The 13298-nt window shown below is 41.2% G+C and overlaps 1 protein-coding gene across 2 annotated transcripts in view; it reads left to right on the plus strand.

Annotated features, from left to right (window-relative positions):
- The first annotated feature begins 6075 nt into the window (after positions 1–6075).
- cdca2 (cell division cycle associated 2) overlaps positions 6076–13298 on the plus strand; it is a 34329-nt gene continuing 27106 nt past the window's right edge. For both annotated transcript variants that reach the window (XM_034171122.1, XM_034171123.1), the window contains exons 1-2: positions 6076–6361; positions 10785–10983. In XM_034171122.1, coding sequence (XP_034027013.1) covers positions 10788–10983 — 196 coding nt within the window. In that variant the 5' untranslated portion in view covers positions 6076–6361; positions 10785–10787. The remainder of the gene's footprint in view (positions 6362–10784; positions 10984–13298) is intronic.

The raw sequence follows: 13298 nt of genomic DNA on the forward strand, positions 1-13298 counted from the left end.
AAGCCGTATGAGTATGATCTTCTTGTTCCTTTGTGGCAGTTAGAGATACCCAAGGTTGACCTTGCATTACTTGAACTTAAGGCAGAGAATAATAATGTCCTGGTCAGTGTATGTCATGAGCCTAGTCCATCCTGATGCTTTCCTGATTTTCCTGATGCTGACACAGAAGCAACTCTGGATTATGATATATTTTTCTGGAGGATTTTTTTTTCCTTTAAGTCAGAGTGGAGTGTGCCAATCTGCTCTAATCTCTGCTTTCAGTGTTCATTGAGCTGTTGTCTCTGGTGTTTGCGCTTAGATACAAAGAAAATGAGAAATATATTTCTTATTTCTTTAATTATTTGGCTGAAATTGCAAAATAAAACAAAAGTATGATTCTATAAGCTTGAAATGCGATCAAATTGGCACATTTTTCAGTAACATTTTGGTTCATTTTTTGGAACATCCATGGTGGGAGGGACAACCAATTTGAAGGCGAGAGCTGGGCGGAAATTTGCAGTACTGGACGGTACCGCCCGGCGCGGCTCACCGTAGCTGGAACCTTGACTATAACACTGATGTGGGTTCCAGTGTATACATATTCCAACAAATGAGGAGGTGGACAGGTTTGTCAAAAAAAAAGCTGTGACAAATGAAAACATAGACATCAGTATCAATCTTTCCAAAGCAGAGAGCAAGTGTACTGTCTGGAAGGAAACTCATTTACAATAGAAAAAATGCTGGGAGCAGGAGACAAAGGGTAAACATTTATTTTCAATAGCTACTAGAGTGACAGATTCAGTAAATAGTTGTAGAAGAAAAGGGTACAAAACAAAGGATGAAGACACTATTGCTAGACTGAGAATTGGTCATACTTTCTTGAACAATACTCTCCTCCTCCTAGGAAAGCATCAGGATGGACTAGGTTTGGAATGTCCACAGCCAGACAGTGCACCATGTTCTCATGTGTAAGCTTTTTCACTTTGATTTTTTTTCATTTATCTTTGATGTCTTTTTAATAGAATGCAATGGGCCCCAAACCTGGGGTCTAAAGTTGCATCCTAGGCTCTATAGTTATCCTAACCAGAGCTGGCTTTGTATCCGAGGGCTCTCTTCAAGATGGTGATCGTTCCCTTAATTGCAGACAACTGCACCTCATGTGCACTTGGGTGACCAGGGATTGCCTCAAGATATTTCTTCAGGTTTTTCTTCATTAGGCCTGTTGCTCTCACCACAACTGGGATGATATCGATGTCTTTCAATGACCATGTTGTTCGTAGGTCATTTTTCAGGTCTTGGTGTTTTGAGATCTTTCCCCTTTACGCTCGAGTCATTGGGGACTGTACAGTCTGGGAATGCGCATTCGCAACCAGGTTGGTTCAAAGGTCAAGAGGTGTAAAAACGTAAACAGACGCTCAGTCGGTCAGTGACAGTATCAGTCAAACAACTCTCTAAATCCATAATAAACATCATTTTACAGATGCTTATAAGAAGGAGTGAAAATGCAACTGTTTTACCAAGACATTACAATATAAATATTACAAATAATTACCTTTGAGGTTATCCCAAACATGGGCAGCACGGTGGCTTAGTGGTTAGCACTGTTGCCTCACAGCGAGAAGGTCATGGGTTCAATTCCCGTGGCCTTTCTATGTGGAGTTTGCATCTTCTCCCTGTGTTTGCGTGGGTTTCCTCCGGGTGCTCCGGTTTCCTCCCACATCCAAAGACATGCGGGTTAGGTGGATTGGACTCTTTAAAATTGTCCGTAGGTGTGTGTTTGTTTGTCTATTTGTGGCCCTGCGACAGACTGGAGTCCTGTCCTGGGTGAACCCCGCCTCGCTCTCTATGACTGCTGGGATAGGCTCCAGCCCCCTGCGACCTTTAATTGGACTAAGCGGTGGAAGATGAATGAATGAATGAATGAATTATCCCAAACACTTCCTCCACGCCAAGAAGCGCACAAGACAAACTGCTGGAGAAAATTCCTCTGTGCTTCCGGAGCGATTAGAGATGGTTTTATCAGCCAATCTCTGACAGCAAATGATTAATTCGCTATGAAACAATTATTTTATATAACGCAGTGTTCAGCAGCACACAGCAGGTCGCGTTGGCCCAGCGAATTGTGCGGCAGTGCGCGAGTTTAACCCCTTAACGCCTATTGTCGCATATATGCTACAATATTTGACTCAAATATGCAACATACCAAATTGACCAGTATGCCTGTTGTCGCAAATTTGCAACATACCATTATTATTATTATAACTTTATAACATAAATTATTACCATAATACCAAAATTACTATTTATTTTTTGTGCAAAAGTGAAATTAATAATGTCAACATTATTTACCATCTACTTAAAGGCAAAAACACACACAAAACATTTTTTTATATACAGCTATATAAATTCAGGCGTTAAGGGGTTAATGCACAGCAGTGCCTTCGAGTCATGCTGCTCTTATTATCCAGCCAGCTGGACTCGAGTTCGGATATCGGGTCGGGGAATGATTTGGCGTCATCATCTTTTAAAAGGGCAGCATAATCTGTCATCTTGCTCTGTTGTGATACAAATCAGTGTGTTTTATCCCACCTGTGTTCATTATTCATTGATCCAAATCACAGGCACATGTGCCTGTAAGCCTAATAAATGACACAGAACATGCAGTGAAATGGACCGGGATGTTACTTCATGATTATTTATTATATAACGACTGAGTGGATCATTGTCATTTGATTGGTGCTTTGTATGTTAATTGTACATGACATGGACTATTCATCCCATTTGTGTTGCATTGCATTTAGAGTGCAGTTTGGCTCCATTTAGAGTGCAAATTTGGTTCCATATGCTTGGTACCATTGCACTCTGTGCACACACACACAACAAATCCACTGCGCTGTCTAGATGCTGTTAGCAGGGCGTTAGACTGAAAACCTGAACTAATTTCTGACGTGATTTTTTTTTCACTGCACTGAGGATGTACACAGTGTTTTTTTTGTAGTACACACATGCACAAGCGCCAACCCAGTTGTGTGAGCACACACACACATACACACACAAAATCCACTCCACTGTAAGTGGTCTGGATGCATGAAGAGCTGTTCAAATGAAAAGCTGACGTGATTTTTGGCTGGACTGACGAACTACACAACGTCTTTTTTTTAATGGAAGTCTGAAGTGAGTGCACAGCATCACCGGACTACACGTCACAATTTTGACCTTAGCAGCAGTGGAACACCAAAATGTAAGTCCCTTTTCTGTTGTTTATAAATGAATAAAATATCAAATGACAAGGATCTATTTTAGCCATTATATAAAACAAATAATTAATGTGTTTACATTCTTTCAATGGAACGAATATTTCAGTGAATATTTCATTCACCTCACTGAATGGTACAACCCCAATTCCAATGAAATTGGGACGTTATGTGAAATGTAAATAAAAACAGAAAGCAATGATTTGAAAATCCTCTTCGACCTATATTCAATTGAATACACCACAAAGACAAGATATTTAATGTTCAAACTGATAAACTTTATTGTTTTTGTGCAAATATTTGCTCATTTTGAAATAGATGCCTGCAACACATTTCAAAAAAGCAGGGACAATGGTATCTTTACCACTGTGTTACATCACCTTTCCTTCTAATAACACTCAATAAATGTTTGGGAACTGAGGACACGAATTGTGAGTGTCATGATTGGGTATAAAAGGAGCATCCCCAAAAGGCTCAGCTGTTCACAAGTGAAGATGTGGCGAGGATCACCACTTTATGAACAACTTTTCTCAATGTTCAATTGCAAGGAATTTAGGGATTCCATCATCTACAGTCCATAACATAATCAGAAGATTCAGAGAATCTGGAGAACTTTCTACACATAAGCGGCAAGGCCAAAAACCAACATTGAATGCCCGTGACCTTCAATCCTTCAGGTGGCACTGCATTAAAAACCAACATCATTGTGTAAAGGATCTTACCACATGGGCTCAGGAGCACTTCAGAAAACCACTGTCAGTCAACACAGTTCGTCACTACATCCCCAAGTGCAAGTTAAACCTCTACCATGCAAAGCGAAAGCCATACATCAGCAACATCCAGAAACACCACCACCTTCTCTGGGCCCGAGCTCATTTGAAATGGACAGACACAAAGTAGAAAAGTGTGCTGTGATCTGATGAGTCCACATTTCAAATTTTTTATGGAGGAAGAGGAAAAAGACCATCCAGATTGTTACCAGCGCAAAGTTCAAAAGCCAGCATCTGTGATGGTATGGAGGTGTGTTAGTGCCCATGGCATGGACAACTTACACATCTGTGATGGCACCATCAATGCTGAAAGGTACATCCAGGTTTTGGAGCAACACATGCTGCCATCCAAGCAACGTCTTTTTCAGGGATGTCCCTGCTTATTTCAGCAAGACAATGCCAAGCCACATTCTGCACGTGTTACAACAGCGTGGCTTCATAGTAAAAGAGTGCAGGTACCAGACTGGCCTGCCTGCAGTCCAGACCTGTCGCCCACTGAAAATGTGTGGCGCATTATGAAGCGCAAAATAGGACAACGGAGACCCCGGACTATTGAACAACTGAAGCCATACATCAAGCAAGAATGGGAAAGAATTCCTACTACAAAGCTTCTACAATTAGTGTCCTCAGTTCCCAAATGCTTACTGAGTGTTGTTAGAAGGAAAGGTGATGTAACACAGTGGTAAACATACCACTGTCCCAGCTTTTTTGCAACACGATGCAGGCATCCATTTCAAAATGAGCAAATATTTACACAAAAAAAACAATAAAGTTTATCAGTTTGAACATTAAATATCTTGTCTTTGTGGTGTATTCAGTTGAATATAGGTTGAAGAGGATTTGTAAATCATTGTATTCTGTTTTTAATTTACATTTTACACAACGTCCCAACTTCATTGGAATTGGGGTTGTATGTTCCAGTCAGAGGTGGGACAAAGTCACCATGAAGTCATGAAACAGCAAGTCCCAAGTCAAGTCTCAAGTCATAATGACCACCAGTTACATCTCTCGGCTGGCTTGGGAACGCCTTGGGGTTCCCTCGGAGGAGCTGGGGGAGGTGTGTGTGGATCGGGAGGTCTGGGCGGCTTTGCTTGAGCTGCTGCCCCCGCAACCCGACTCCGGATAAAGCGGAAGAAAATGGATGGATGGATGGATGTTTGCAAGCTGACTTGAGACTGGACTTGGGACTTGCAGATTGATGACTTGAGAGTGACTTCGTCCCACCTCTAGTTCCAGCTTTCACCTCATGAAATATTTGTACCATTGAACTCATAAACATTCATTATTTGCATACTAGTGACACCATTCAGCTGCCATTCACCAACCAAATCAATGATTAATTTTATTTTAATCTTCACAAATAATTTATTTCACACACTCGGAAATACAAACATCGTGCACAAGAGTCATAGAGGCCCACAAAGCGAAACAGTGATCAGCTGATTCTATGTTTACTTATAGACTCTGCCTGTGTTGGCAGTGGGTCGAGTCGGGCAAAACCTGAGTTTTCAGTTCGTGTACAGCATAAGCTTCAGTTTTTCTTCCTTGGACACCAATACCACATTTTCACAAAAATCTTTCAAGGAATCAACACTCCAACGGGAAAAATAATCAAAGTCTCTGTCATTCTCGCTGCCCACACAGCCTCAAGACTGCAGTTTACACCTCTTGATCTTTGACCTCGCGTGTCAGACCCGGAAGTGAGCGAGCGTGTGAAAAGGCTTATTGTAATAAATATTCCAGAGAAACGCAAGAGATTCTCTCAGAATTTAGAAGGACATGCCTGAAAGAAGTTTCTGCAGGAGGTATTTTAGACGTAGGGTCAAGTGCGAGGGGGAAGTGTTGGCTTTTAAAATATTTGAAAGACTTGTCTCATCAAGACGATTTAGTACTGCTATAACGGACTGATGCAGAAGGTGGCAGCAATACACCAATAAGGCTGCGGGCTGCCGTTAAACGCCATAGAAGAAGAAGAAGAAGCAGCAGAAGAAGAAGAAGAAGAAGAAGTAGTCTGAGAGCCCTATTGGTCAATTCATAATAATCGAGTTCCGGTCCGTTTCTTTACGTTGGGTGTAGTAGGTTCTCTACGCGTATTTTGTTTACAGTTTAAAATAAATTAAAATGAGTTCACGTTGAAACTAGAAATGCATTTTAAAACAAAATTCAGCAATAGGCATACTTAAGGGGTTCTTTTGCTCGTTTTTTGAAACGTTGTCACTTTACGCGGAAGAATACATGCTCTGCTGCTGTCTGACGCGGGGCGCGATTTCAACAAGTTTTCGAATGTTGTGCCTGTTTTAACAGTGTTTTAATGAATTTTATGTTGTATACATTTATCACTTTCGCCAGTTTTACAAGGTAAGTGTAATGTATTCATTGTCTGATTTTAATCAGTAACCCTTACGTAGCAGTCATAACGTCATAACGTACGTAACTCTGTTGCTTTTTCGTTCTTATCTATTTATAAAATGACTAAACGACCCTTTAGATATTACGTAAATACTCCACTATACATAAAGTTATCGTCAGTACAGCAGCGTTCAAATAATACCCATGATGTCACCTGCAATGAATATACATTAGTTTGTTACATTAGCCTGAACCTGCTAATGTTGCTCTCTGTATGGAGGCAAAGTCATACCAAACTCGGATACTTTCCCCAGTTTATTTATTTATTCATTTTAGTAATAATGGGGAAAGAGTGAGATGCCCACTAAGTTCTGGCAGCAGCATTTTTGTTCAAAATGTCAACACCATGGACCATAGCAACCAGTGTGAAGGCTAAAACAACATTCAGTGGCTCTCTGAAGTCAGGTTCATGGCATTTCTGTAGTTTTAATTGTTCAGCACAGTTTGCAAAAGCCGGAGAACTTTTAAGTCCTGAATCTGACCACAATTTCTGGAAGGATGCTGCACAGTTCCAGTGTGAAATGGTAATGGACTGTATTTCTATAGCACTTTAATCCTCAAAGCTCTTTATCGTGATGCCTCACATTCACTGCCATGCTGTTTAAAGTTAACTTGTAGCACCTTGGTCAAGACGTAGCACATTCAGTACTTTAACGTTTCCCATAATCCCCCTGCGCTTCCCAGAATGCACTACAGCACCAGCAGAGTTCCGGCATCTCACAGCGCATGTAAACAGTGGCTAACAAGGATGTGGATGGCGTTGATTCAGCGAGTTCACGGGTGATTATGATGATGACATGTTCTCCCAAGTGGAGAGGTTTGTCTAGAGTAGGTGTAGCAACTGTGATGGACCTCTGCCGTGCCCTGATTTTGTCTTGTTGTCCATACTTCACGAGATTTGTTTTCACTGTGCCCTGAACCAGAACTCAGCGAAATCAAGCGTAATGAAAATGCTGTTTACTGCGCACAATGCCACAATAAACAAGCGTTAGCCTGCTATTGCGCTAACTGCCTTTAAAATAAATTACCACCACAAATTGACATCAATCAAACAATTAATGCCTAGTGGCTGTAACACACCAAGTCCGTTTTGATTTGAAAAGTGCTTCAAGATGGTAGGTGATACAAGTTGTCCTGATACCCTGCCATGCAAGGCACTCGCTCACTGGGAGCAACTTTGGGATGAAGTAGCTTGCCCGAGGGCTCTGAGTGACTTTTCTGGTCTGACAAGGATTTGAACTGTGGATCTTCTGATCACAGTCACAAGCCCACTGCTTTAACAACTTGACCTTCACCAAACCCCAACATATGTACGTGGGGCCTGTTCAGACCTCCACACCAGTATGGGACAAGGCTCTAAACCTGATACCTCAGCTGCCAACTGCCTAGCAGCCTTGCGAGTTGTGTTATCTTAAATAGTTGCATGGTAAGGTTTCATTATTTTGGGAAATATATAAAATGTTTGGAAATTTGAACAATACTTCTGCTTCCAGACCATGGCTTTGGCACTTACAGGAGTTTGGCGCAGTTGTACAATTCCAATATAGACCAAAACCTTTTTGGGAATATTTCCTATTTGCAAACTGCACACAATGTCATTTCCAAAAACATTTGCATGGAAATATCTGTATTTGATTCTGAATGAGGCAACTGAGCCGGAAAAAGAGACAAATGGCTTCAGACAGTTGCGAGAGGTAGTATTCCAACTAGCAGCACTAAAATATGGCAGCCAAAATCAAATTATCATTGTTGTTGATTTACATTCTATCTCTTAGTGTAGTGCTAATGAATATTTTGACTTTTAATTGAATTAAAATGATATTCATTTTAATGTCAGTGCTTTATCACAGCTAATATCAGGGTTTTGTGTCACACTACTTGTAAATGATTCATGTGGGTCTCAAAATAGCATTAACAATACCATTTAATAAGGTTCAGCTCTCTGGCTTGTGTTTTATTTTCTTACCTTGCATTTTCATGTGTATTGTACATTCCACACCTGCAGCAGATTGGAAGTGCTGCCATACTGCAACACAATAATCTGTCTATTGTAAAGATCCCACGCCAGGTTGTACGTTCAGCATCGGATGGTGACCATACATCATAACGCAATTTAATCGAAGTTAAAATATATTAATCCAAATTCTGAAATCCCCAAAATTGTATATACTGTACTCTAAATGCTTGTGAACTTTTTTTTTTTCAACCCTTAGTAAAGATGGCAGCATCAGGTTGATAGATGGGGCAGACAATTATGGGATGTGAAAGACCCTATACTTTTTTGTTATTGTGATACACCAGAACGTACCAACTCATCTGACAATAACAAAACTGCTGGGGTGAAAAGATCTGTCTACAGTTTCCTGATAAATGACAAAAACCCATGTTGCTTAGTGCAGGAAAGTTAGATTATTTGTGCCCAGAGTGGCAGCACGGTGCTTTAATGATGAGCACTGTTGCCTCACAACAAGATGGTCATGGGATCGATTCCCACCTGTGACCAAGGAAATGAACATTGTTCACATTTTATCGTTGAACTGGACAAGCTGATTTGTTCAAACCTACCTTTACTGTAGGCTAATACAGTAGTGTTCAGAATAATAGTAGTGAAATTGGGCTATTAGTAAAAAAAAAAAAAAAAGGTTGAAAAGGGGGTGTTCACAATAATAGTAGTGTGGCATTCAGTCAGTGAGTTCGTCAATTTTGTGGAACAAACAGGTGTGAATCAGGTATCCCCTATTTAAGGATGAAGCCAGCACCTGTTGAACATGCTTTTCTCTTTGAAAGCCTGAGGAAAATGTTCATAAGAACAGCGTAGTTTGATTAAAAAGTTGATTGGAGAGGGGAAAACTTATACGCAGGTGCAAAAAATTATAGGCTGTTCATCTACAATGATCTCCAATGCTTTAAAATGGACAAAAAAAAAAACAAAAAACAGAGACACGTGGAAGAAAACGGAAAACAACCATCAAAATGGATAGAAGAATAACCAGAATGGCAAAGGCTCACCCATTGATCAGCTCCAGGATGATCAAAGACAGTCTGGAGTTACCTGTAAGTGCTGTGACAGTTAGAAGATGCCTGTCTGAAGCTAATTTATTTGCAAGAATCCCCTGCATAGTCCCTCTGTTAAATAATAGACATGTGCAGAAGAGGTTACAATTTGCCAAAGAACACATCAGTTGGCCTAAAGAGAAATGGATGAATATTTTGTGGACTGATGAGAGTAAAATTGTTCTTTTTGGGTCCAAGGGCTACAGACAGTTTGTGAGACGACCCCCAAACTCTGAATTCAAGCCACAGTTCACAGTGAAGACAGTGAAGCATGGTGGTGCAAGCGTCATGATATGGGCATGTTTCTCCTACTATGGTGTTGGGCCTATATATCACATACCAGGTATCATGGATCAGTTTGGATATGTCAAAATATTTGAAGAGGTCATGTTGCCTTATGCTGAAGAGGACATGCCCTTGAAAAGGGTGTTTCAACAAGACAATGACCCCAAGCACACTAGTAAACCATCAAAATCTTGGTTCCAAACCAACAAAATGAATGCCTCGCAGATGTGAAGAAATCATGAAAAACTGTGGTTATACAACTAAATACTAGTTTAGTGATTCACAGGATTGCTAAAAAAGCAGTTTGAACATAATAATTTTGAGTTTGTAGCGTCAACAGCAGATGCTACTATTATTGTGAACACCCCCTTTTCTACTTTTTTACTAATAGCCCAATTTCATAGCCTTAAGAGTGTGCATATCATGAATGCTTGGTCTTGTTGGATTTGTCAGAATCTACTGAATCTACTGATACCTTGTTTCCCATGTAACAATAAGAAATATACTCAAAACCTGGATTAATCTTTTTAGTCACATAGCACTACTATTATTCTGAACACCACTGTATAGTTAGGATCTAGTCATCACAGTCTTTGAGATACGAATTGAGATTCTTGCACTGGAGAATGAATAAAACAAGTCTGAAATTACTTCCTACCTGAGGTAAGTGTGAAGAAAAATATATTTCCTTTGGTGCAAGTTTTTTCCTCAGGTTGATATTGAGGCAGATTTGTGAATATTTTCCATAAAATGTTCCACCTTCAAACTAATGGTGGCCAGCATGCTGTATATAGTTGCCTTGTGTAAACATTTGCTATGTCATGAGCAGATGGCTTTTGCTAAAATGTAATGTAGATCTTAATGACAACACCGAAAGACCTACATGATACTGGAATGCCGCTTGGGGGTTACATATTTAATTACTGAACAAGTGATTATTAGCTGTAGCACATTTCTCCGCAGTAGATAGTGTTTCTTATTTAATGTCCAACTGGTTATGAACTCAAAAGTGTTTTTTGAATTGTCTGTGCAGAGCATGGCTGCCATCGAGATGAACACCACCACCACTGGGGGAGTTACAGAGGTGACCATGATGCCCTCCTCAGAACAGGATTGCACTGATGCTTCAAGTGACACTTTGCCGCCATTGAATTTCTTGCACATCACACCTTCACATTTTGGCATCTCTGTGCAGAGTTTCACTCCAGTGTCCTCGCTATCAAAGTGCAAAGGTGAGACCATTGGTCCTTATTACATATTATATAACGGCTGAGTGGATCCTTGTCATTCGATTGGTGCTTTGTATGTCACGTGACATGGATTATTTTTTTTTCAATTTAAGTTGTATTGCATTTACCAAGCAAATTTGGTTCCATATGTTTTCAACTTTTGCATACTGTGACCACCGCACACACACTAGTGGGGACAGCATTTAGCTAAACATGGCGGAGTGTGTTTTGCTGAGTGACGAAGATTTGAACGAGCTAACTGGCGGTGCTAATTCTTCTAACTCACACAAAAAACACAAATCCACTATGCCGTAAGCTGTCTAGAGACATGAAGTGCTGTTAGGATGAAGTTAAGTGTGGGGTTACTTCCTGTGCCTCCGTGTCGGGGGTGCGTTCCGGCGCCGTCGGGCCATTCCCTTGTTGGTCCGTCGTGCTGCCTGGGTGGATCTGGTGGCTGCCCTTCCTGGCCCCTGTGCCCTTCCGCTTCCCTTTGTCGCCTGGTTCCTCTTGGGGCCCTGCATCCTTGGCCCTTTTCCGTTGTCACTTGCGGTCGGCCGCATGGCTTCCGATGCACCGGAGTGGTCCATGTCTTATGGTAGGGTTCTGTACTTTTATCTCAGCCCAACACCAGCCACAGTAGTGATCGGATATATAGCTGTGATCGGGGTCTCTGTGTGTGGCTGGTTATGTGTTCGTGGCCGTCACCACAATTCAGTTTTTGGTGCTCTCAAGGGGATCAAGACTCTGGTGTCCTAGATTAGGGAATGAATGCTCACTAACTAGACAACAGAGCTGCGGTCCTCATGTGGACAGACTGTTTCATTCACACACGGAGTATCTGACCTATTCATTTCAGTGTAATTCATCAATTCAATTCAATTTCAATTCAATTTTTTTTTTTATATAGCGCCAAATCACAACAAACAGTTGCCCCAAGGCGCTTTATATTGTAAGGCAAGGCCATACAATAATTACGGTAAAACCCCAACGGTCAAAACGACCCCCTGTGAGCAAGCACTTGGCTACAGTGGGAAGGAAAAACTCCCTTTTAACAGGAAGAAACCTCCAGCAGAACCAGGCTCAGGGAGGGGCAGTCCTCTGCTGGGACTGGTTGGGGCTGAGGGAGAGAACCAGGAAAAAGACATGCTGTGGAGGGGAGCAGAGATCGATCACTAATGATTAAATGCAGAGTGGTGCATACAGAGCAAAAAGAGAAAGAAACAGTGCATCATGGGAACCCCCCAGCAGTCTACGTCTATAGCAGCATAACTAAGGGATGGTTCAGGGTCACCTGATCCAGCCCTAACTATAAGCTTTAGCAAAAAGGAAAGTTTTAAGCCTAATCTTAAAAGTAGAGAGGGTGTCTGTCTCCCTGATCTGAATTGGGAGCTGGTTCCACAGGAGAGGAGCCTGAAAGCTGAAGGCTCTGCCTCCCATTCTACTCTTACAAACCCTAGGAACTACAAGTAAGCCTGCAGTCTGAGAGCGAAGCGCTCTATTGGGGTGATATGGTACTACGAGGTCCCTAAGATAAGATGGGACCTGATTATTCAAAACCTTATAAGTAAGAAGAAGAATTTTAAATTCTATTCTAGAATTAACAGGAAGCCAATGAAGAGAGGCCAATATGGGTGAGATATGCTCTCTCCTTCTAGTCCCCGTCAGTACTCTAGCTGCAGCATTTTGAATTAACTGAAGGCTTTTTAGGGAACTTTTAGGACAACCTGATAATAATGAATTACAATAGTCCAGCCTAGAGGAAATAAATGCATGAATTAGTTTTTCAGCATCACTCTGAGACAAGACCTTTCTGATTTTAGAGATATTGCGTAAATGCAAAAAAGCAGTCCTACATATTTGTTTAATATGCGCTTTGAATGACATATTGTTGGGTATTTTCTCCTCCAAACATTTTTAAACCTTTAACAAGACAAACAGAGTCAAGAAACACCAGTGAGACAGAAAGTCAAATATTACGCGCGGAGTGCGGCCAGGCTGTACACCAAGGCTACACTAAAGTCTGGCCTGCTTTTCCGCTCTTTTTATTAAGAGACGCCCTCATCACATAACAAGAAACTTGTCCTAAGGGTGGGGGTAATGACGCAAGACAAGTTTCTTCCCATAACATAAACGCATACGTCAAGTGCAGCTGTAAGGAAGAACACTTCAGGTCAGCACATCTCATTCGTCTGTTGCAGTTATCAGCTGTTTTGCATCTGCCTGGAACACTAAGCATCACAATCAGTCAAAATTCAACCTTCAGTTCTTTTACTCCCAGTCGTTAGCGGCTACGAAAACAAAGTTATGTTATAACAATA

This window comes from Thalassophryne amazonica, chromosome 5, assembly GCF_902500255.1.
Source record: "Thalassophryne amazonica chromosome 5, fThaAma1.1, whole genome shotgun sequence".
Taxonomy (NCBI): Eukaryota; Metazoa; Chordata; class Actinopteri; order Batrachoidiformes; family Batrachoididae; genus Thalassophryne; species Thalassophryne amazonica.